This window comes from Chelon labrosus, assembly GCF_963514085.1.
Source record: "Chelon labrosus genome assembly, chromosome: 22".
Lineage (NCBI taxonomy): Eukaryota > Metazoa > Chordata > Actinopteri > Mugiliformes > Mugilidae > Chelon > Chelon labrosus.
Genome location: NC_140355.1, coordinates 15,507,989 through 15,531,948, shown reverse-complemented (window position 1 = coordinate 15,531,948; position 23,960 = coordinate 15,507,989). Strand labels below are relative to the sequence as shown.

Below are 23,960 nucleotides of genomic sequence, written 5' to 3'. Positions count from 1 at the left end.
CTGGCGCTCTCTATTTCTGCTGCAAAATATGAAAGTATAGAGTGGAGTTCATATTTCTCCAGTTACCTCTGTTCTGTTTTCTTTGAACCTCTCCACCATGCCGCTAACAGTTAATCTCCGGGGCAACGATACTAAACACCAAATCTCCCCTCACTGAGTGAGCTGATAAACACAAACAGTGATATTCAGCAGCCTAATTGACTGATAATTCATTCAGGATTATTCGCTGGCTCACAGTATCCCATGTGAGCCATTAGGAACATACTTTGTCGGCAGCAACCACAAGCAAGTAGATGAGCTGTGAAATGCTCGAGGTTGGTTGGATGGGTGACGTTCAACAGCAGAATCAAGGCAGCAGCGGAGGATAAACCTCTCAAATTCTAAAATAATATTTACTGCGACTAACAGGGTAAAACTATGGCAACTCTCAGAGCATAATCTGCCATTTTACCAGATTGGAGCTACTTTAATGGGCGATGTGAATAAATTCAAAGGATGTGTGGCATTATCTGAAGCAGCCATCTAAGTTATCTCGGTTGTTTGTTTGGGTTTAGCAGCTTTATGGTACAATTTCCACAGTTTATAATCTATATTCCCACAGTATAATGGCATGCTCTGCAACTGCTGTAATTACCCTTAGCTGTGTTTAAGTACTGCTGCATGTGCTGCCAGCGCATTTCCAGAAAAGACGGGAATGGGCGAGGAGACTCAAGCAGGGAGAAATGCATGATTCAATAATGCCGATTGCAAAGAGGAATATTGAGAAGTAAAGAGGGTGTAAGTGATTAATGTTTAAAGGAAATGAGCAAAGACTGAGCTAAAAGTTGGGGTTTTAAGACATAATCTAAAGCGAAGTGTAAAATAATGGAGGTATATTTTACATACAAGGACTAATACGACAAAACAACTAAATTTAAATGATTGTTTTCTGGTGCTGCTATAGGGTTGCTTAGATCAATAATATATCAGTTACACTTAACTAAGAAATGCTGGTATTTGTTATCCAAGTGTCACATGGTGCTACTTCACATTTAAACTAATAAATTCAACCCTCAACTATATGGAGTCATTTGTCAGCCAGTTAGCACAAAGGTTGATCTGACGTTATTGGAAACAGAAGACCAACACACTCAGATCTGATTAATGAGGTGATGAAATGCCTCTTATTAGAAAAGAAAAAACAAGAAGGGAGATTCTACATGATCTTGCAACTTGTTATAGACCATAACAGGAAAGGTGGTGATAGATAACGGATAGATTCAACATTGTTTCTGAAATGGTGACTGATCAATCTGGTTCTTTGTGACGTTATGGATGAGTAGCAAAGTTAAGAAGAGGTTTTCTTTTTGCCACTAGAGCCCTGACAAGATTCATGGGCGTGCATAAGTAGACTATTATTTAATTAACTGAGAAAGATCAAGCTGTGAGATGAGCTGAATTCTGACATAATGACAAAAACACTTACGGGTTTAGACGAGCCTCGTCCTCGTGATGACGTCCAGCTACCATCTTTCTTGTTGTTGCAGTCATCAGTCCACTGGAGGAGACAAATACGAGGAGAAGGCGTTAAGTTTCTCTTGTATAAATGACTCAATATGGTGTCTTTGACCTCTTGGGATATTATCTTGGCTATTTATAAATGTGGACAGACTAGTTCTGGTTGCAGGCAGCCAACAGGAGAGCTGCAGGTGAATGCACCTTAGTCTATGTTTATATATACATTAACTGTCATTAAACATGACCCCTGCTACTAACAGATATGGGACTAATGAAATAACGTCATTAATTTAAGTAAGAAGGCTCTGACCTGTGGCACCTTGCCACCGTTGTCCAAGTCCAAGTCTCCGTCTGCCTTGTCTCCCAGAAGCCCCTGCACCTGGTACTCCAGGACGTAGCTGTCGATGAAGCGCTCCAGCTCCTCTATCTCCTGCGAGCGCGTGCTCCCTGCCTCGGACGATGCAGACGCCACCGAAGAGTTCTCCATGGCAACCGGCGCTGTGACGGGTGGAGGGGCAGGAGGGGGGAAGGAGGGGAGGAAAGAGACCTGTGCGTGAAGAAAAATGAGAGATACAGACAGAGGAGTGAGCTAAAAAAAAAAAAATCAGCATGACTAGGAGCTTGTGTGTCACATCAATGAATGCAGTCTTCTATCTTGTAACGACGGTTAGACGATAGAAGACTGCATTCAGAAAGAAGCAGGAACAACAAAATGCTTTACCTCAACTTCCCAACATTCAAAGAAGACAAACAACCTTGTCGCTGTCAGCAAACATCCATAAATGCACTGCTCGCTTCCAACAGCAACACTGTCTTGGCCTGGAGCAACAGCAGCTTGTTAGTCACTCTTGCTTATTTCAAATCCATCATTTGAAACACCTCTGACTCATCTCCGCACAAACTCCTTCTGGTCGCCATTCACACACACCTCTCTGTGTTTGTTTTTCTACCTTGCTGTCTCTCTCCTGTCAGTGCTCTGTGTGTGTGTGTGTGTGCGTGATCACCTGACCCCAGGCCAACAGGGAAGCGGCTTCCTGCCTGCCTGTCTATTGCGACTAAGCTCCTTTACATCATGGCTTGATCACCAGCCATGCAAAGAGGATTTATGGCTGGAGCACGCAGAATGGTATCTGCTGAGCCCTGGGGACTCACTGGGGAACCCTGCGCATTTGCAGCCAACAAGTCGGCTACACAACGTCTAAAGCCTTTGAAACCTTTGTTTTGGGTTTGGCTACAGTGCTATTTAATGCAGTGTAACTGGAGAGAGGTACATCCTAAACATTTCCTGCCATCTATTCATTTACACAGGTTTGATTGTACTAATTGCTGCACTGTGCAAAGTAGTATCTTTTCAAACAGCAGCACAACAAATTAAAGACTGATTTTTGTAAACTCAAACACTTCTATCCTTAAGTACCAGCAATACCAAAAAATATGTTTACAACTATTCTGAGTTAATGACGCAGAGAAGAAAATGCTCAATTGGAAAACTGGACCTCAGGTTCAGTCACAGGACCAGCGCCCCTGCTAAACAGGAGACTGGAACCTGAACCAGTCTACAGCTCAAGGTCACTGTAGCACTGCAGAATCTCCCCACTCATCACCTCACTGCTGCTGTTCTTTATGCGCATTTCATGCTTTAATCTCTTCACACTGTGTAGCAGGTCAACACGTCCTAATCTGACCCAGTGTCAATACCATAATACCATACATGTCAATATGTAATCTAGCCATACATTAATGCCGGGGCTCAGATTAGCCTGGTGATTTGCAGTTAGTAGGACGCAGGAGATTCCGCACTAAGCGCCTGGGTGAACAACGGGAAGTGTACAGACAGCAATGACTTACTGAAAACATGTACAGACTGGAATACACCGATGCAAATTTAACGTGACACATTCTTTTTTTTAACGCCACACGTTTATTTGCATGTGACAAAAGCGCGCATGTTCTGTGATTTGACCTTCGTCCCGTCCCGTAGTTTGGAAATGAAAAATGTTGTGGACGCCACGCAGAAACAAACCTACTTGATCAGAAATGGATGAAGTTGGGGGTCTTTTGAATGGCAAGCTCTAAAGCCAGGCCAAATGGGTTTCTCCACAAGAACAATGTCATTTGGATTTACTGTCGATGTGAACTGAGTCACCGGCGGAGCACACTGAGCCTCAAACGGTACTTTGCCGGCCAAGCACACAGCTGATACAGAGACCCCTCCTCCCTTTCTCCCTTGCCACACTGGATAGTTTAGCAATGTAGGGGCAGCAAGGTTTCTGAGTATGCAGTACCTTTGAGGTTATTCTGGAGAGTCTTCTAGACAGTATTTGTCAATGTGTTGGATTGCTGAAATAATAATAACACCAACATATGCATCCACTTCATTTCAGTAAAGGTATTAAAACCTTAAAAAATATATTTTTTAAGGTGCATTCAGAGCAGATAAGAAAATGTGTGATTAATCATGATTTTAATCGACTGACACCCATAGAATATAAATATTTACATGTATGTATACACATCTAACCGCAGCATTTGACACAATCTCCCACTCCATTCTCATCCATAGACTAGCCTCCATTGGTATCTCTGACACACCTCTCAATTGGTTCATCTCATACCTCTCTGGCTGCACTCAGTTCATTCAGTTAAAAACATTTACATCCCGCCCATCCCCCCTTTTCTCTGGTGTTCCCCAAGGCTCTGTTCTTGGTCCTCTTTTATTCATCATCTACCTCATTCCCCTTGGCCAGATATTTCATAGGTATAATATTAATTTCCACTGTTATGCGGATGACACCCAGCTCTACTTGTCCACCAAACCCAGATCCACCTTTCCACCCACTTACCTCTCGGATTGTATTCAGGAAATCAGAACCTGGTTCTCCACCAACTTCCTCAAACTCAACAGTAGTAAAACTGAAATTCTTTTCATTGGCACCAAAACCACCCTGTCTAATATAAACAACTTCTCTATTCAAATTGACAATTCCCCAGTCTCCCCCTCTCCCCAGGTTAAGAGTCTGGGTGTCATCCTTGACACCACTCTTTCTTTCCATACTCATATTAACAACATCACCCGTTCAGCCTATTTTCACCTACGCAATATCTCCCGTATCAACTACAAAGTCCTACTTCTCACCTTCAAGGCATTAAACAAGCTCGCCCCTCAGTACCTCACTAACCTGCTCCAAATAAACATTCCTGCCCGCACTCTTAGGTCATCCTCATCACAACAACTCACCATCCCACCTGCTCGCTTGACCACCATGGGGTTCAGAGCATTCTGCCATTCAGCCCCCTGCCTGTGGAACACCCTCCCGAAACACTTAAAAAATACAGACTCAGTCACCACCTTCTAATCTCAGCTCAAAACTTATTTATTCAGACAGGCCTACTCCATTCCATAGTCTCATTTCCATCTCCCATTCTATCTGTCATTTGTATACTATATGTTCTATATTATGCTTGTGTGTACTTTAATTGTGTTTTATTTTAACTATTTCGTGTATTGAATTGTGTTTTATTTTAAACAATTTGTACGGTGACCTTGAGTGTCGTGAAAGGCGCCTATAAATAAAATGTATTATTATTATTATTATTAAATTTCACTAGTCTCATCTTCCTATGTAAGTTTGAAGCCTTGGGGCCTTTTCCTGGTCCTATAGTAGCCATTATGGCTCAGAGACACTGATGTGTTCACAGTAATTAATTTGAGTGCATTTCAAGGCAAATTAAAATGGGACTATTGGCTCAGGTTCTGTATTCTTGTCCAGTTAGAGGTGAAAATATATGTCACGTCACCGTCCTTTCCACCTCAGCTCAAATAAAGACAGATCTCAACCTACTAATGATTTGGATGATTGTGGTTAATGGATGCATATCGGTGGTGGCTGCAACCCAGTTAGATGTCCTTACTCTTGTCCTTGATACATAGTATAGAATTACTGCCTGAGGGGAAACAGCTGCCAATAGTTATAGATCCAGTCATTGGCACAACTTCCATCTAGTTTTCTGTCTTTTTTGGTCTATTTTAATCCCTCCATGCGGAGGTGCTTCACGCACTCACTGTGCCAGACCAACAAATCACCAGAGCTGTCCGAGTGACTTCAACATAAACATCCAAAGTAAACACTTGTTCTGCATGATCACCGAGCAGACCCGCTGTCCAAGAGAATGGGACTCAAAGTCCACTCAGTCCTGCAGTGTTTCATAACACATACTCCAAACCTGCAGTAATCTGTTCTGAGTTGTTTGGTGACTAGATTTACTTTGCTTTCATGGTGGGTATGTGGTCCAGCTCAGTAAAAATAAGACCTGTGTTCTTCTATTGGAAGAGAAAAGGTTTTCTGTTGCAGAATAACATTTGGGATGGCGCACATTCGCTCATGTGAGAATCAACAAGCACAGCTCCTATCATGCCTTGAGGTTGCAGCGGGAGACAGGACGGGGCTAGGAGGAGATTAAAGCGAGGATTTCATCTGACCCAGACAAAGAAAAGGCTACTGTATCAAGCGTACATGAGAAAAGCAAGCACCAACAGGGACTGTAGGCTGCAGCCCCCCTCTGCACTAAACAGAGAAACTGACTCTGCAAGGTCAGGAGCACAAATAGCATTGCAAGGCATCTCAGATTTACCCAAACACAGGTCTCATTTTTCCAGCGCAAACTCTTTAAGTTGAATCTACAATATGAGCTCCACAGATGTAGCTGGCCAGGGTAATTAACCATAAAAATCTGCTTGCTTTATTAAATTAGTAGTAACGACCTTTCAGCCTTTCTGTACACACACAAAGAGAATACAAGCTTGAAGATGAGTAGGCAGAAAGAAGTGAGTCTGCAAAAATCATTTGTTGATGTTAATTGTTGCCTCTTTGGAATACCTTCGTAGTGCAGAAAGACAGTTACTATACTGAAACACCACCTCCTCCTTTCTCCTGTCCTTTCTCCATCTGCCCCACACTCCTTCCTCTTAAACTACATTTTTCAGTCCCACAATGCCCCCGACTCCTCCCCTTGCTCCTTCCTGTCTCCACACTTTTACTCTCCTCCCTCAGTTCCACCAGCTGTTCCAACAAAGGCCGGCCTGCCATCCTGCCAGCCACACTTTTAGCTTTTCCTGCCTTAAGAACTGGCATACCAGTATGCAACACAGGTAAACATCAAAATGTACTGGTAGTACTCCCTCTGAAATATCTGTAATTATGCACGTTTTAGTAAGCTGTTGCTGAGAGTCGGCCAGTTTAATGATTGATTCTACATCAAGTTTCCAGTTTATTAGGTACAAATGGGGCTGGGTTTTAAAAAAAATCTATTTTCCAATCTTCAGTTCGATATCAGTTAATAAAATCCTTGGATCGCTTTTTTAAAAAAATACGTGCCATTTCCTGCCTCCTCTCATTAGGAATCTTGCTGCGGTCTCACATGACTAGTCCTGCAAGAATGTCCAATGAGATTAGTCCACGGGAAGGCGATCCAAAACATGACCCAAGCTACTGTCATCTCTGAGAGCACCGTTGGGCCTGAAATCTGATGTGTAGCAGCGTTTTGGATTTTAAAGTATGACGATAGAGAAGCCACATGCAAGACATGCCAACTAGAGGTAAAATATTGCGTATATAACACAATAACAACATTAGTTTTGTGAACAAGTCTTTTGTGACTAAATAAAATAGTTAGAAAACTGACTTAAAGATCTCTAAATGAATTGAATCAACAGCCAATCAATAAATCTGAATCACATCGATTCAGGAAATCAGTAACAATACCCAGATTTACAAATAAAGCCACCAGACTAGTAGTATTTGAGCAGCTGAAAGACACGACCAGTGACCACAGCTTTCAACCAGCCACTAACACCAAACACATAATTACCAAAGCCTTTTTTACGACCCACGGACCGAATGGTACGCTGACACTCTGTGCAGTGAGGTGCTGTGATGCCTGCCCCAGCCAGTGACACTACAACAGACCAGCAGAGAAAGACGAACACTGTCAAATGAAACAGCCTCTGCTGAAGCTGACCACGCTGACGATTGTGCCCGAAGGCCAGCAACCGTTCAGACAGAAGCTGAACTGTCCGGACAGACACAGCATGGCACCGAACAGCACACGGTTTCTTTGTGTGAGGGGCAGAGGCAGATACCAATCTATACTACTGCATGTATGAGCTATGATCGGATAAATCACCAAAAAACGGACAGAAGAAATACTCACGATGGAATTTTTTTTATCTTATCTAATATTCCTCACACACAATGGTTAAAATAAAAACACAAGAATATGTTTGGTGAGTGTTACTTCTCTTGGGATGCTTAATTTACATTCGTTTTATTGAATGATGCATGTTCCTGTTTCTTGGAACAAGAGGAAAATCCCGATTAATTATTAGAAATGTGATGTGGAAAGTCGAAGCTTGGACACCTGAGATATTTTACGTCCAGAAAGTCAGTATGAGAAATCAAAATCTTATTTAGAATTTGTTTATTCAAGTAGGAGGCACAAATGTCACTGTAATTGAATGTTTTAGTAAAGAAACCATAGCAGAGAAACTTTAAACCCAACAAAAGCTTGGGACACGGTAGCTGGGACAGTACTGATTGGGAGTATTTAATCATTTGGGAGTATTTTTTCATTTTCAAGTGTTAGGACATATTTTAGACTTCATCTTAATTTATACTTCTACATCAAACGTATGCTGTAGGTAGATCGTAGCTGCGTATTCTACTCTGCCGTCTGATGAGCACCTCCCCAGAAATGTAACTACGTTGTTGTTGCACCGCCTGAAATGTCCTACAATTTTGCACCTCTTCTACTAAAAACATTTATTTGTTCCAACAACACGCTCCGCTACACTCACTGGCACAGAAATCACATCTCCGACTAGTGGGTTGGTGCTAATTACAGAGCAATGCACACACAAACACACACACAGTGTATAAATTCTTACAATGCTGTAGGCCACTTGTGTAGCCTAAGGAATGCTGAACGCAACACAACTCAAGCCATCCGTGACTTGAAGCCTTTAGTATTATTACGCAACAGTCAAACAGTAGGGACCGTAATCCTCACAACCCAAACAGAGTGGAAGATGGGAGCAAGTCTCTCCGGTGGGAGTCCAAGTCAATGTTCTCACCACATGCAGCGAGAGCTGGTAATAGGCCTAATCTGGTCTACTACTGACTGACTGGCTGGCTTAACAAACTCCCACTTGGTCTTAAATATATTGTGGAGTAGTCTATTCTTGACTGGAGGATGGCTAGAGTTCATGCCGTGTTTGAGTATAATGACTCAGTGCACATATTTGATATAGTTTGTCTTTTTTGAGAATAGTTTAAATGGAGCAACAAAGCACGACATGAAGAGTTTTGTGTCAGTGTGTTTGTGCATCTATTGTAAAGGTAGTTGTTGGAAAATGCACAAATTTCCATCATAATACAACGCATGTTAAGCACAGCCTCAAGAATGTCTGCCTGCACTTTAATCCACTACTATATGAGTGGTGGAAAGCGCACTTCCTACGTTTTAAATACACAACACACCTACAAAATGTGGCAACATACTAGCTTCATCAGCATTGTCTTCATCCCAACCCTCCTAGCTTCAATCTCTTACAATGCTGTGGGAAAAATAAATAAATTTGCTTCATATAGCAAGCACCAATCAATCTAAAGTCCTTAACTACCTCTCGCCAATGGGAATTTGACAATAAATGTACTTTATCCATGTGGAAAATCAGCCGCTAAACATACAACTAGCAGAGCAACAGGTGCCAGTGATCTAAATAATGGTAGTTACAAAGTAGGTTAACATCTATACTGAAATTATAAAAGGTGAAGTAACAACTAAAGGAGTCTCGTCTCATTCGTTGCAACAAGCTGTTGTGGGTAAAACATATTTACGTGTACACTGTGCGAGACGAGTGACCTTAATCTGGGAGAGCACACCAGCAGAAGTCTTCACATGCCCCACAGGGGGTCGAAAGATGTGTGTACATTTAAAACAATAGCCTCTTTGTCCCCCTTGTGTCCGTGACGTGAGCTAATGGGAAAGGATTGAGGATGTGCGGGACTGCGGCCCCCACAGTGCCGTCCCGTCCAGGCGCACACGCACAACAAACGCAACGAGGGCGTGTAAAGGTGCTCACGTGCTTTGTGACATACACGGGGGGTAGGTAGCAGCTCTCGGAGACCTCAAAGCTGGACAGAAACAAAAGTGAAAAGAGAGGCAACAAAGGTTAATCTGCAACAGAGCTGTGGCCATTATTTGTCAGGGCTGAACACGTGGGATGATGACAAAACTCTGGTGACAAAAGTTTAGCCACAGAAACAACACACTAGAAAACTGCTGTAGATTTCTGCACCATGGGAAAGGTTTTATTCTCCCAGCTTTAAGCCACCACCTGATCATCTCTCCCGTTACAGAGCTGCTGTTTTTCTGAATCATGAGCCATGTAATCTGTCTCTCCTCATTTTCTCCTTACCCACTCACTCATCCATGCAATGCAAGCAATGTAATGAGCAGCAGTTCCCACCGAGGCTATATCTCTGATACGCAGCCTGACTCAGGCTGCTCCAGTTTTCTGCAGGCGTCTCCCACTCCTTCCACAACGCGCAGCTTACGGTCGCTCCTCCTCCACATTCTTCAAAACGCCACACGCATGTGAACTGGGTGTGCGTCACAACACCGAACTCTACCTCATCATCACTATTCGTTGCTGGTGCTGTCAGTCTTTGGTTTCATGTCGTAGTTTCACCTCTGAGGGCAGAGTTCACAGCCACTATCATTCATCAGTGCAGGGCTCACATGTGCTGAGAGTCTTTTTAAATAGTCTACACATACACATACACATTTTATGACCACTTAAAGGCAACAATTTAACCGAGCTGATGGATACCTCAAACATCTGGATGCATATGCCGAAACAGGTTCGGTAACAACCCATTCAAGCACGGTCACTCTCCATACATGAAATTATTTCGGCCAAATACGTCTGGACTCTTGTACGATCAAATCAGTTCCATTGTTGCATTACATCTGTTGGGATCTAAATCACAAATAATACTTTGAATAAATCTTCTCACATTTCTCTGAGCCGTCCTTATAAAAGCTAAACAAACAGGTCAGCCTCTGTTTGTAACCGTTAAGTGTGCCTTTGTAACGAATACTGGCTGAACCCGACGTACCACTTGGCAAACTAATAAGCGATCCAAAGACAAAGAAGAACAATGCTAAAAAAGAAAGGCAGCTGGACTTCTGTTTAGGTTTTCATTCGGAGCATCTGTGGGTGGTGCCTACCTGAAACCCACAGCGACTGGGGGTCTGTTAACACCCAGATACTCACCTCAGATTGGACGAGTGTGTTTTGATACCTCAACGAATGGTGCTCTAACAAGCCAGGAAAAATAAAATCCTTCAAGAAAACTCAAACAAGTCTGGCTGCCTATGTTTTCAGCTTTGTTTTTGGATATACCATTACCTGGATGACTGGGAATCCTTAGGCCTCCAGTTGAGGCACATTTCAAATTCGGTCTCTACATCAAAGTGTGCGATATCCCGTCTTAGTAGTAGGGTCTATGTTGTGCGACTTGTGGCGGCATGCAAACATTCCTTCACCTCACCAAAGTCACCCTGATCCAATCAGTCTCTGAACGGCAGGAATCTCAGGAACGTTATGAGCAAACCGGACTAAAGTATAACCTTAAAAACCCAACAGCCAGGCCTCCTGCCAAGTCTGACAAGCGCGTTATTAAACTGTAAATCCTACAGACTGGAGACCCCAAATGTATATGAAATTCATACCACCCCCCCAAAAACAATTTAATTAAACATTATGCTTCAACTGTTTAATCTCTGAAAGGAGGAGGATTCAAATACCACTGTAGATAAAGAGTATCTGTACTTTCATTGATTCGCCTCTGTGCTGTTACAGTAAAAGCTGACCAACTCTTTGTTGTAAGACTCAACAGCTGAGGCAGCCTGCTGATCTGCAGCTAGCTCAGCTCCATTCAGATCCGAAATCCAAACGTTTTATCGCTTCTTTATCTTTCAAAATACAACTGAAACCAAAAGTGCTCGGCCATAATGGTTGAACTATTACTACTGCTGTAGCCCTTTCCCTATTTTCATTCTGTAGCCACGCCCATGCTTGTCTGGGATGCTAGCTACTGGTGGTAGCAACGTGTTTTAATCATGACAGGAGGTTTAAAAGTCATTAAAGCCACTGCACCACAGTGTCCCTGTCAGAGTAACAAAGCCACATCTGGAGGCGCTTCCACGCCCTGGTGCGTGTGCCCGCGTATCAACCGGTAACAATGGTGACGCAAGCTTTGCGGCTAACCAGCCCGGCTAACGCTAGCTTACGAGTACAACAGTAAACAACAGGCCACAAATGACTGATTTAAACCGCTCTGCATCCACTGTGATACACCAACAGGTCTGCCAGTGCAGGTCAAAGCATAACCAGGTCACTCACCGAGACCACTCGCCGCGAATCCAGCGCATTTTATAAAACTGTTATTATCTGGTTACCACGGTAGGAGCAGAGCCAACCGCAAGACGCCTTCAGACGCCTTAAAATGAGATAAATCCCTACCCGAAGTGAGATTCTGGCACCTGGCGAACCCGGGATCGCCTCCTGAGATCAAATCCGCCGTGTCATGGGTGTGTTTCTCAAAAAGAAGAGGGGGGAAAAGAGGATTAGCTGCACCAGAGGTAACTCCGACGTCCCACACTGAGGAAAAAGGGAATGCAGGAATGTGACGTCCAGTCCGGTCTGTTGGCAGCGTTGACACGTGCGCTCGAGAGCTGGGCATTGTGGGAGATGGAGTTATGTTAGGGACACCGCTGTTATTGCCTCATTTTATACAGTTGCAATGCATATAAAATCAAATAAATAAAAAGGACAGAGCGAACCTTTGTGTGATGCAAATCCATCATGGCAATTTATCCCTGAGATGTAAGTTATAAAATAAAATTAAACTAAATGCAATAATAAATAAAACATTATTTGTGCTGCATCATGGCCATTTACTGCAAATAAGTACATAATAAAATAAAATAATAAAACAACAGAATATCTTTTATCTAGAGATGTAAGTTATAAATTGTGACCCTTTCTTTATCCTTCGTAGTTAAACTGCAAGGTGATCAATACCACTGCCACTACTATTAATATAAATACAAATTTGTTTAATATTTGTGTCTGCATTTGCGTGTTTATATAGCTACATATTGTAAAACTGGATATATTAACTATTCTGAGTCTCTTTCAGCTGATACTGCATCTAGATACTTTTCATTCATTCATCTTCTATACCCGGTTATTCCTGTTAAGGGTCCTGGGGGTCTGCTGGAGCCTATCCCAGCTGTCATCGGGCGAGAGGCGGGGGGGGGGTACACCCTGGACAGGTCGCCAGTCTATCACAGGGCCAACACAGAGAGACAGACAACCATTCACACTCACACGCGGCACACCTACGGCCAATTTAGAATCACCAATTAACCTGAGCATGAGCATGTCTTTGGACGGTGGGAGGAAGCCGGAGTACCCGGAGAGAACCCACGCAGAGACAGGGAGAACATGCAAACTCCACACAGAAAGGAACAGTCGGCATCAAGATACTTCTCTGTCTTTTTTGATAAAAAACAAATAGGGTAATTTGCAAGTTTTGTTTGCAGTCCGTATTATGTGAACTGGATATGTTGGTTTATTTCAACAGATTTCTTAGAATACGTTTAACAGATTTATCATTTTTGTGCTCATGGCTGAAGCCACTCACATGACTTGTTGTGGTTGTTGAATGTGTGCATGAGTTGTTTTCTCTCCCCAAATAATTTACCCATTAGTCGTTAATGAAGTGATTTGCCAACAAAATGCAGTGGAGCACATGAGTTGTGAGTAAAAACTGTAGGTGCCTTTAAAAAAATATATATTTATCGGTCATCTGTTTTCTCTTATGAGATTGCTTGATTTTTCATGCAGGATATAAATAAAAAAGAAACCCTCAGAGTCTGAATCCAAACACAGACGACAACAGATCAGTGAGCTCTAGTGTTTTTGGTATAAACACGACCCCTTGTGGAAAATAAGAGAAGTGCAGTTAAAGTAACAGACCTCTCCTCTGTCCTGTGTTAGTGTGAGTCACTGTAGATGTAGACGTGTGTACACTATGCGTACATAGTATGAATAAGCTTCCACAGGGATTCATCAGGGTCTTTAACCCGTATGGTAGACAGTTGGAAGATAGAGTCCAGACCGACTGACTAAAAAATAGGTCTGCATTTAATGAAGCAGCCCTTTAGTAAGACACACAATTGTAAACACACACATATCGCTGTAATAACAGACAGATGTATGAATCTGAAATTGGGCAGGTAGTCATGCAGCCGAGTGAAAAAAGTTCCTGTGTGTTCCAGATGGCTGCAGAATATGTCTCAGTCAGAGGCTAATTAACTACCATGGTGTGATGGAGACTCCAACCGTTCACTACACCCCCAACCCACTTCTTCTTCTTCTTCCTCTCATTCTCCCTCTCACTTACTCTCCCATTTCTATATCTGTCCTTAGTCGTCCCATAATTACTTTGTTGTCCTCTTCACATCACCCGCAGCACCGCAAGCACTCCAGCCCTCCATTTCCCTCCCATGCTGCTGAGCATTTTCTCTCTGCAGATGCTCCATTTATACGGTCTCTTCTCACGTGTACAAACCTGCGGCTTTCTTTTTTTGTTATGAGTATCAGAAAAAAACTGAAGCCCATGATGCACCGCCCTGTAATCTGCTCTCGCAGCCTGTGAGCCGAGCACAAATGTCAGAAAACGCGTCCACTTACGGAGTAATATAATTCTCTCTACATCTCGCTAATCTGTTATTTGTTTTAAATCCCCGAGTCTACTGAACATCAGATTTTAGACTCCTGTGAAGCCAAGCTGTAAACGTTCAAGAACTAATTTTCACCGTTGCCAAGGGAACCATAATGTTGAACTGGTATATAATTTTATTGTTCTAGAAATGTCAATAAACTTTGTACAGCATGCAACAAGAGTTAAAACAAAACATAAAATACCTTATATTAACACAGAGAGCATAGACCCACACCACACGTATGTCAATTTTAATTTTCAGTCATCAGAAAGGTAACGGATGTGAGCAACTATGAAGATAAACATATATTTCTTTGTAGCCTGTGCCGACAGCAGATGAGTATATTTACACAAAGGCTTACACAGCAGTCGGAGAAGTTACAGTAAAAAAATGCAAGTGAAACGCAAAATACAAAAGCATGGAGTACCAAAAGTAAGACTGCTGTTTGCCCAGAATAATGCTTGATGCATTGGTTGATAATTACTGATAAAGTGATGTGTGCGTCACTTTTGAAAGCTGTAACGATGGGGATGGGAACAGTGGAAGAAAATAGAAATACAAAAAAAAAACTAATCTAGTACCACACTTGAATAAATCTTCAGTATTTCTATTTGTTACTATGAACTTAAACTATATTTTAAAGTTGGTTTTTCAGTGGAACAGTGTGGAGAACTCCTGTGGAGTGAGGGAGAAGCTGGAGCTGGCTTTGCTCCTCAGGTCGCCCTGCACATAGCTGAATCCCCACCAGAGGGATGGTACCAAGGCACCAATTAGCAGCAGAGAGGACGCATGATGATATTTCCGTGTGCTTGTGGCCTGGGCAGCTCCGTCTGTGTGTGTTATAAAAGGCAAAACCATAAACATGGAATTAGACAGTACAGGCCCCACAGCTCTTAAGGTCACAGACTCTCCCCTCCTGCGGCTTCTGAGAGCAACGGTGTGATATAAACAACACCGGCCAGCAAACTGTTATTACTGTACGTGCGGGTTTTTATAGAGCGCGGGCTGATTATTTGCGCTAGTCAGTATGTGAAGTTCATTAGGCCGGCGGCCCCGGTGCAGCGGTGCACTGCAGCTCTGCTCTTTTATTGTTGGGTTGAATGGCTGCAGGAGATAGGTGTGGGAGAAAGATCACTGTGAACTAGATGGAGAGAAACTAAGTGGGTGGAAGTGACTGAACATCTCTTTGTGTAAAATACACACACGGCCGTGCACACACACACACACACATTAACGCTCACACAAATAAACACACTGAATTTGGCCTCGGTTCAATTTGTTGAGTAACAAAAACATGATAGCTTTCTAACCAGCAGGTGGGGGCAGCAGACAGATCATAGGACTCTAGCTGTAGCCGCGCTGTTACCTTCAGACTGCAAGGAGTGGAAGGAAAATTATCTAATTCAATCTAGCACAATATCTCTGCAACACGCTGTGAAACTGATAATGTCGTACTTTTCTTGAGATTCTGTGGCAAAATGTCCGTAACGTTAACGGGATTAAACCCCACTGATAAGCAGCAGGTTTTCAGTAATGAATCCTCACCAGAATATTTATAATTTGAAAGCACGATACCAGATCTGATCCCAGTATCAGAGAGGCTAACAGTTAACAAAAAGAATAGTAAAATAATATTTAGCTATCTAAGGGAAAAAAAATCTCTTTAATTTGATTTAGATTATGACTTTTTGTTAGAAATTACCCTTAAAACTACTATTATATATGAACAACTATCAACAATATTTTTTATTTATAGGTTTTTCTGCTGTTTATTTTCTTCATTATACAATTATTTCTCTCTCTCTTTATATATATATATATATATATATATGTCTATATAATGTCATAAATAAATACAACAGATCTGCTTTTTTTTTGTCTAATCGATAGTTTGAATAAATATACATTTAATTCTAATATAAGCTGAATTTTAAAGAGCTTTTCTTAAATAACTATTTAAATGATTAACATTTCTTTTTCTCCAATCAATTAAGTGACTAATTATTTCTACAAACACTATAAATATTTTATTTTTGGTGCACAAAAAGGGGTTTTCTTCGAGAATATTCAGTTCATTCTGTATCAAAATTTGAAGCACAAATTATTTCCTTAACTCTTGATAGAAAAATATTCTTGTGCTATGTGTTTTTGTCCGTCAGTCTCCCTCTCCAGGAGCAGAGGCTGCTCTCCTCTCCCCCCTCCGTCCCGTCCTCAGCAGCCTGACGCTCCCCCTGCTGCCGAGCTGCGGTAGAGCGCGGACTGTCCGAGGAGCGCGCTGACAGCTCTGGGCCGTGTGTGCTGCCTGCCTGCATGTATGGTGAGCACCCGTTGAGTAGGTGGGTCTGCTGGAAGGGAGTGGGAGAGGTGGGAAAGGGGCAGATGGAACACAGAAGGAAGTTCACCAGCAACACATAGAGTGTCAGAAAGTGGAGAGGGACGGAGAGGGAGGGGACCAGAGGGAGCCGCGGGGACGGCGATAGGTATAGAGGAGGCATAGCTGAGAGAACGAGGGGACGGATAGCGGGAGCGTGGCAGGGTGAAGGATGGAGAGGGGAGCAGGAGAGGTGAGGAGAGGTGCCAGGTACCAGAGGGAGAGGTGAGAGAGATGCGACAAGCAGCGGGGGTCGGAGGGGAGGGTGACAGGTAGGGGATGGAGGGTGGAGAAGGGGGAGGAGGTGGGATTTGTGGGGGGGTGATAATGATAGCAGGTGCAAGAGGGTAGAAGGCTGTGGAAGAAGGGAGGGAGACTTTTGACCTTCAAAAATAGTTTGATAGTTGGTTGCTGGCATAAGAAAATACATGTTGGAGCGGCTGTGACTTAGTTTAAAGGATCTATGAAGGATTTTAATCTCAAAAACATTACTGACAAGTAAAGCTGCAGTCTCCAAATATTGAGAAAATATGTCATGAAGATTATAAAGGCAAACCTGGAGCTGAGAACAGATGAATTTATTTCTTATTTCTGCCAACAAGATGACCTCCATGATGAGATGTGTCGTGAAGTGATGCAGTAATTAAAAAAATAGCATGACTGCCATGTTGCAACCCTATTTAAAAGCAACTTGCATTATCATCAGCATGTAAACACTAAGTTTTAGTTTGTACTTAAATTTCACAATCATCTACTCCCTCGCACACTTAAATAAAAATATGTTTAGCTGAATACTGAGCCACGACTGACATGACAAACGGGTTGTAATGTCACAAAATCATGCCGCCTAAGAGCCCAGAGACGCAGACCAACATGTCAAACTCCGCACATGCATCAACACCCAAAGTGAAGTAGTTGGCGAAGTCGACCCAACCTCTGCTACGCGCTCGGCAGAAAAATAAATAAAACCATAAAGTGATCCCAGGCCGTCATTCTCATGTAACCGCATTTCAACAAAAAAACAGACACTACCCAACACGATGTCATGTGTTTGTTTAAAATAAACCAACTTCTTAGCCTGAGCGTTCGTGACAGATGCCAATGACATGTTTCCCGCGTTACTGTCCGTTTGCGTCAGGGATTGTCTTTTTTATTATTGTACCCTCTCTACCGTGTCAATGCGCTGGCCCTTTATTCTATTGTAGTTGTTCTCGTTTATGGGTTATGTAGTGGCATTATGTCTGTCTGTCTGTCTGGACATGAGTAAGTGCTGGGGTAATTTAATCCAGTTGAAGACAATAGGAAAGTTCAAAAAGAGGTGAGGAATCACATTTAAAGTCATGCTCCTTGATGCATTTTTTGAAAGCATGCTTGATAGTTTTGCTTCAGTTTATTCCTCGTTATTAATTTATTAATTGGTTTGCAATCTTTTCTTACGTATAATAATAATAATTTATAATAATTTAAACTGTATTGAGGCATCCATTCGTTCACACAGTAGTGAGTACAGTTGGAGCAGTGTGTCAGTTCTTGTGACATATTTCTTTACATGATGTGGCAACATTGTTTGACACTTACTCCTTTTCTCATGTATGCATATATGTGTGTGTGTGTGTGTGTACGTGTTGAGCAGTAGGACTCCAACTAGGGGTGTTAAAACAGAAATCTCAGCCCACTAACGGACCTTGTCTGAACTGTACAGCGTGCACCAGTGATAGGGAGAGGTGCTTTCAGGTCAGAGACGGGTGTTAAAATTACGAAACATAACATCTGTGTGTGTGTGTGTGTTTGTGTGTGACTGTGTGTGTATGCTTTTTGTGTTTCTGTCTTGTCTGGAAGGGGGAAAATGAAAGCAGTGCGTCTGGTTATACTGCGTTCCTGCCCAGCCAAACTACATCCCACACAGGGCTAAGAGACTGTGGGCTCCTCTGGATCTTTTTTTTAAATTATTATTTTAATTAAAACTCCTCTTTATCCTCTTTGTTTGAGTGTGTCACGGTTCAGTCGTATTTGTTTATGCCTTCACTATTCACAGCTCAAATGTACTGGAACATAGAGATGAGAATGTGACGGCCATTGTGTCTATTAAATGAAGTCAAACCTGTTAAGTTTAATAAAATAAAATGGCCAAAAAGTACATGATTATAAACGAATACAGGCTAAGATGTGAAATGAGATAACACTATAATAAAAGAAAATTAATTCTGTATTTTTAACTTTTTTTTTTTTTTTGCCACGCAGTATATTTCATTTGCTCGCCGTTGCTCACTCTGTACAGGTACAGTTTCACCTTATTCTTTTTTCAATTTACAGTAGAAATTAAAAATTACACGGCAAGCTGTGCCATCAGATGTTTCACTCGCACCCTGAAATCCCCCAGGTGAGCTGTTACGGCGGAGAGTTGCTATGGTATTCGTTTGCATGTCTTCAGTTACTGAAGACAGGAGTTATTTTTAAAACCGTCCCTGCGTCAGTGTAAGACATAGGAGCTTATATGTCTGTTTAAAAGGCAATTAAAATCAAATTTGAGTCAAAGAGTTGTTTTTTTTTTATCCTTTTTTATGTGCGCAGATTTCTTGTTTGCAAAAAAAAATAACTTGAAACTCAAAGCCAGCACCGTATGCTTAATCAAATTAAACCGAGAAAATACATTAAATAGTATAGTAGTGTCCAAAATTAAATACATGTAAACGTTGTAAATTAATTTGAGTAAATTGTGTAAATTATGCAGTAAAGTTTATCCTAGTGGCGCCATGTAGCTGTCGTCTCACTAACACTAGCACAACTAGATCCAAATTTAGCCTGTCAGTTCATTTTATCTTCATTTTATCTGGAGCAGTGTCATTCTGTCTGTAGGGGATAATTAAACCAACTATTTCCTACATCTTTGACATGTGCACCGACACCCAACATCTGTAGCTTTTAATCCTTATCTTAAAGTTACCAATGCTACCTATCTGGCAGCATCAAAGTGAGGAGTCCATGTTAGCATTGTTAGCTAGCTTCGTCTGGCTTCAGCAACCTCAGGAAAAGACTGTTAAACATTTTCTTTTTTCTCTTAGCAACATCTTCATGCTGCCTTCAAGTGGCGAGAGCATAGACTGTAGCGAGAAATGAACGACACGTCTTCACTTCCTCCCTTTGTTCAAACAGACGCTAGCAGCCCGGGATACGGCTGGCGGGGAAAATGTATATATCCCTTACATCCTCATCCTTTCATTACGCCTTTACATTTCCTACATTAAGTCGTTAGCTGGGTAAACAGACATCAACAGTCGCCTAGCAGCTGTCTACCACCTCAGTGACAAACATTTTGTGCACACAGCTTCCTATGTCGTAACTACAGGTTATATCAGACTCAACCCCCCCAACTTTCGAGTTAGCCCACTAGCTAGGTAGCATATGTAGCTAGGTAGCATATGTAGCCTTGTTAAGATACAAAAAAAAGGAAATGCTCTAGCTAACATGTGTTGCTATTATTAGCTAAATCTGGTAGCAGTTTTGGGACCGACTAGCTAACAGGAATAGGGACGTGTTATGGCTAAATGATAAAATGCAATAGTGTTATTAGCTACTGGAAAAACTCCACTACAAACAGATATGTAAAGAAAAAAATCCATATAACTTGGAATAAACTCCAGTAATTCTGTTTTTCTTTATATATATTTATGCATTAAATTCACACGTGTGTCATAAAAATATTAAACGCTATACGGTTCCATACAAGAGACACAACTGCTATGAAATAAGGGATAGAAACCTGAGCTAAGTACTAAAGCACCTGTAGGGCGTCACCCCAACTCCAGACCCCTAATCATGGTCCTCGAGACACAGACGCAGTGTATGTGTGTGAATGTGTATATGTTATTGTGTGGTTGGCCTGTGGTAATAGTAATGGTGAGGGTAGGTTTGGGGGTTTCACTGTATCCGTGGCCGAAGATGAGATACGATCAACTGTAAAGGTTTTCGTTGTGTAGCAATGGCTTCAATGAGCCACCCCCATGCTGTAAGGCATGCCGTTTTATGGGTCGTGTGTGCAGCAGGAACGGGGTGTGGGTTTCTTTTCATCATGAACAAACAGTAAAAGAAAAGACAAAGCAATGTGGAACGACGCAGCAACGTGTGCCTGAGTTTCACATTCATGCTTTGTAAAGGAAGAGGCGCATATACACTGAGACAACGTGCAAGCAAGCTGATTGGTGTTTATTGCCAGTAATCGCCGGGTCCAATAATGTGGACAGTCTGTGTGTGTGTGTGTGTGTGTGTGTGTGTGTGTGTTTGTGTGTGTGTGTGATTGTGACTCATGCTGGTACATGCCTGTTCATATTTCAGAGTTTTGTATTCAGTCACGTTCTGTGTGTTGGCACAAGTTGCAGATTCAGCAGCATCACGAATACACACACATACACACACATACAAACACAGGCATCAGGTTTAAACAAGGCCAAATACTTTATATACTTTTTAATGTACACAGCATTCATGAAAAATTACATTAAACACACTATAAGATACAGATGTGATTAACACTACTTTTGTCTGGAGATATATCTTCTATGAAAACGGGTGATGTGAACATGAGCTGTTTAATGTTTTGTGGATCCAAAATCACAGAATCCACAGACATAAGCTGGAGCTTTGTTTGCTCTCCCATCTTTATGTTTGTGACTCTCTGCCTTGAGTCCGTCCTTCAGCAGGTGGAAAGCAGCTCAGCCGCTCTGGAGATATTTCACCTCTTCTCTCCAAATGCTCTTGGGTGGTAGTTGTTATGTTTAGAGTCCAAATCATTGGTGAAATTTGGTTGAATGTTCCTGAATACCTCTGCCCTCCTTCATCCGTCAGCACTGAAATCATCCATAAATACTAGTTCCATTGGAAGGCATGCATGCAACCCAACCATATCTGAGAGATAAGGTGGTTTGTTTGGGGTCATGAGCAGTTTGTTATCATTTTCCCCAGGCCACAGAACTTCAGCTTGTTTTTGCAGGTTTCTCTGGACTACTACCAGTGCCTTTCTGTTTGTGATGAATCATTAGATCTTGTGGTTATGAAGTTTTCTCTTGATTCTCCCAAATACAAATGAGTTTCGTCCGTTTCAGCTGGTTTAGGATGATCTCTGACAGATCTTGACAGACTCCTCACTAAATTAACTTCACATTTTCAGCACTTTAACCTAATTACAACAATCAATGCCAAGAGTTTTCACATGTAGCGTAGTATTCATGCATTGTGTTGTTGTTGCTTTTACTAAACTCTTCTTCCAACCTTCTTGGACACGTAATCTTAAATTCTGGACAAACAGCAGCAGCCTTTCAAGATATGAACAGACACACACTGATTCCGCTGGCAGGACCGTCTCATAAAATTTGAGAAATGCTTTTAGATTGTGAGTGACGCACTGAAAATATTTCTTTCACTCTGGGTTTGCGGGGAGTGTTTTTAATAGCAGCTAACCGTGTGGCTGCAGGCCGAGTGGCTGCTGCGGTGAGAAAAGGCAGCAGTCAAGAGTCCCTTTTTCATGACCTGTTTGGGTGAGGATCTCTGCTGACACACCACCAGCGTTCGCGCGCGCGCGTACAAACACACTTGCGCGCCGACACGCCCATGCCGCGCCGTGCACACACACTACTCTGCTCTGCGCGGCGCACGCGAGGACACACAGGTTCATACCGACGAAACATGTGTGGACCGAAGCATACAGCAGAAAATTCAGTGTGTGCACAGATGTATATAGACACGCATGCACACACATGAGGTAGACACACAGTATTTATTCTAAGAGTGTATCCCTCCCTGATGACCGGTTAGGGTGAGGAGTGCTGCTGGCAGAGCGGACCCATCCAAGTCATTCTACAGTTGATTTACTGTCCCACCACCAGTCCACTACTGTGTAATTACCCCAACACACACACATACTGTAGGCACAGAATCACACACACACACACACATAATTACAAACACAGTCACACAGCACAGGCGCGCACTTACTGTACGCACATATGTACACACATGGAGAAGACGTGTAAAATAGAAAAATAAACACAAAACAATGCACGGACAATTTTTATTATTATTTAAGGCTTTTTACTTTTATTTTGATTAAAATTTAGAAACTTATATTGCTGCAGTATTTATTATTATTTGTTTATATGTTTCTATGTTACTGCAAAAATATTATATGAGATTTAAACGTGTATATATAAGCAAATTGTGTGAAATTTCATCAAGTCTCCCACAGAATTTATAGCGTTAAAGTATTTTATTTGGAAAATGTAGTTCGATCAACCTCCTGTTAAATCTCCAGGCTAATTTCAGTTTTTAAATTTTTAAAAGCTGGTTTACTTTCTTTTTTTATTATTATTTTTGCATATTTAGAGACGCCAGAGATGAAAAATTCTGCATTCACAAAAGAATCTCTGTGGTGCACGTGTAAGAACCAGGAAATAACGACAAAGGGGGGGTCAACAGCGATCAGCAAAATGACACCTGACTCAGACAAATTGTATGAAAAGTGAATAAGAATTGTTAAAGTATAAAAATGACCTTGATCTCTTTTAATGCATTCTTTAACATCATATTATTCGTGTTCTGCGAGTCCGTTTGCCAGACCACAATGAACGATTTTGTAGAAAAATAACAAGACGAACAAAGACAGAAATCGATGGCTACCATGTAGCATGAGGGAGATTTTAATCCAAAACCTCCTCACTCGTAATTCTGCAGCTTATAAACGACTTAAAAACACTGCATATTTCTTATCTTTAATACTGTTGCAAAACAACCGCTCCACGGCAGCGGTTTCCCCTTCTCATCGTGTAATTTTGCCCTTGTCCTCAGCTGAGTCTGCCTGCCCCAGTCCGATTTGTCGCCCTCAAACCTGCAATTGTATTCAAGGCCAAATATAGGGGTGGGAATGTTAGGGTGGGCTGTCTATGTGTCACACAACAAAGCTTCGCATAAGGGTGTAGCCCTCTCCCTTACATCCTCCCACCTAACCGCCCGGCATGGCCAAGTTGTTTGCATGGAAACGCGTCTGTGTGTGTGTGTGTGTGTGTGCGTGTGTGCAGTGAGGTCCAAGCTCTCCCCACCCTCCGCTCCTCTGGTGAGGCAGAGAGATTACTCCCTCCTCCCACCTCTCTGCTGCTTTATTTGGAGAGTTTCTCAGAGGTTTGCCTCCTGTCACTCCTCCTGTCTACAACATTGACCTCCCCAGCCTCTCTGTCTGTCTCTATTT

At 42.1% G+C, this 23,960-nt stretch overlaps 1 protein-coding gene across 2 annotated transcripts in view; it reads right to left on the bottom strand.

The window, feature by feature from the left end:
* The window catches only part of ctif (CBP80/20-dependent translation initiation factor), a 50,572-nt gene extending 38,334 nt beyond the window's left edge, over window positions 1-12,238 (bottom strand). For both annotated transcript variants that reach the window (XM_084571961.1, XM_084571962.1), the window contains exons 1-3: window positions 12,086-12,238; window positions 1,808-2,044; window positions 1,466-1,537 (exon numbers count right to left, since the gene is read on the bottom strand). In XM_084571961.1, the coding sequence (XP_084428087.1) occupies window positions 1,466-1,537; window positions 1,808-1,984 (249 nt within the window). In that variant the 5' untranslated portion in view covers window positions 1,985-2,044; window positions 12,086-12,238. The remainder of the gene's footprint in view (window positions 1-1,465; window positions 1,538-1,807; window positions 2,045-12,085) is intronic.
* Between the last annotated feature and the right edge of the window lie 11,722 nt (window positions 12,239-23,960).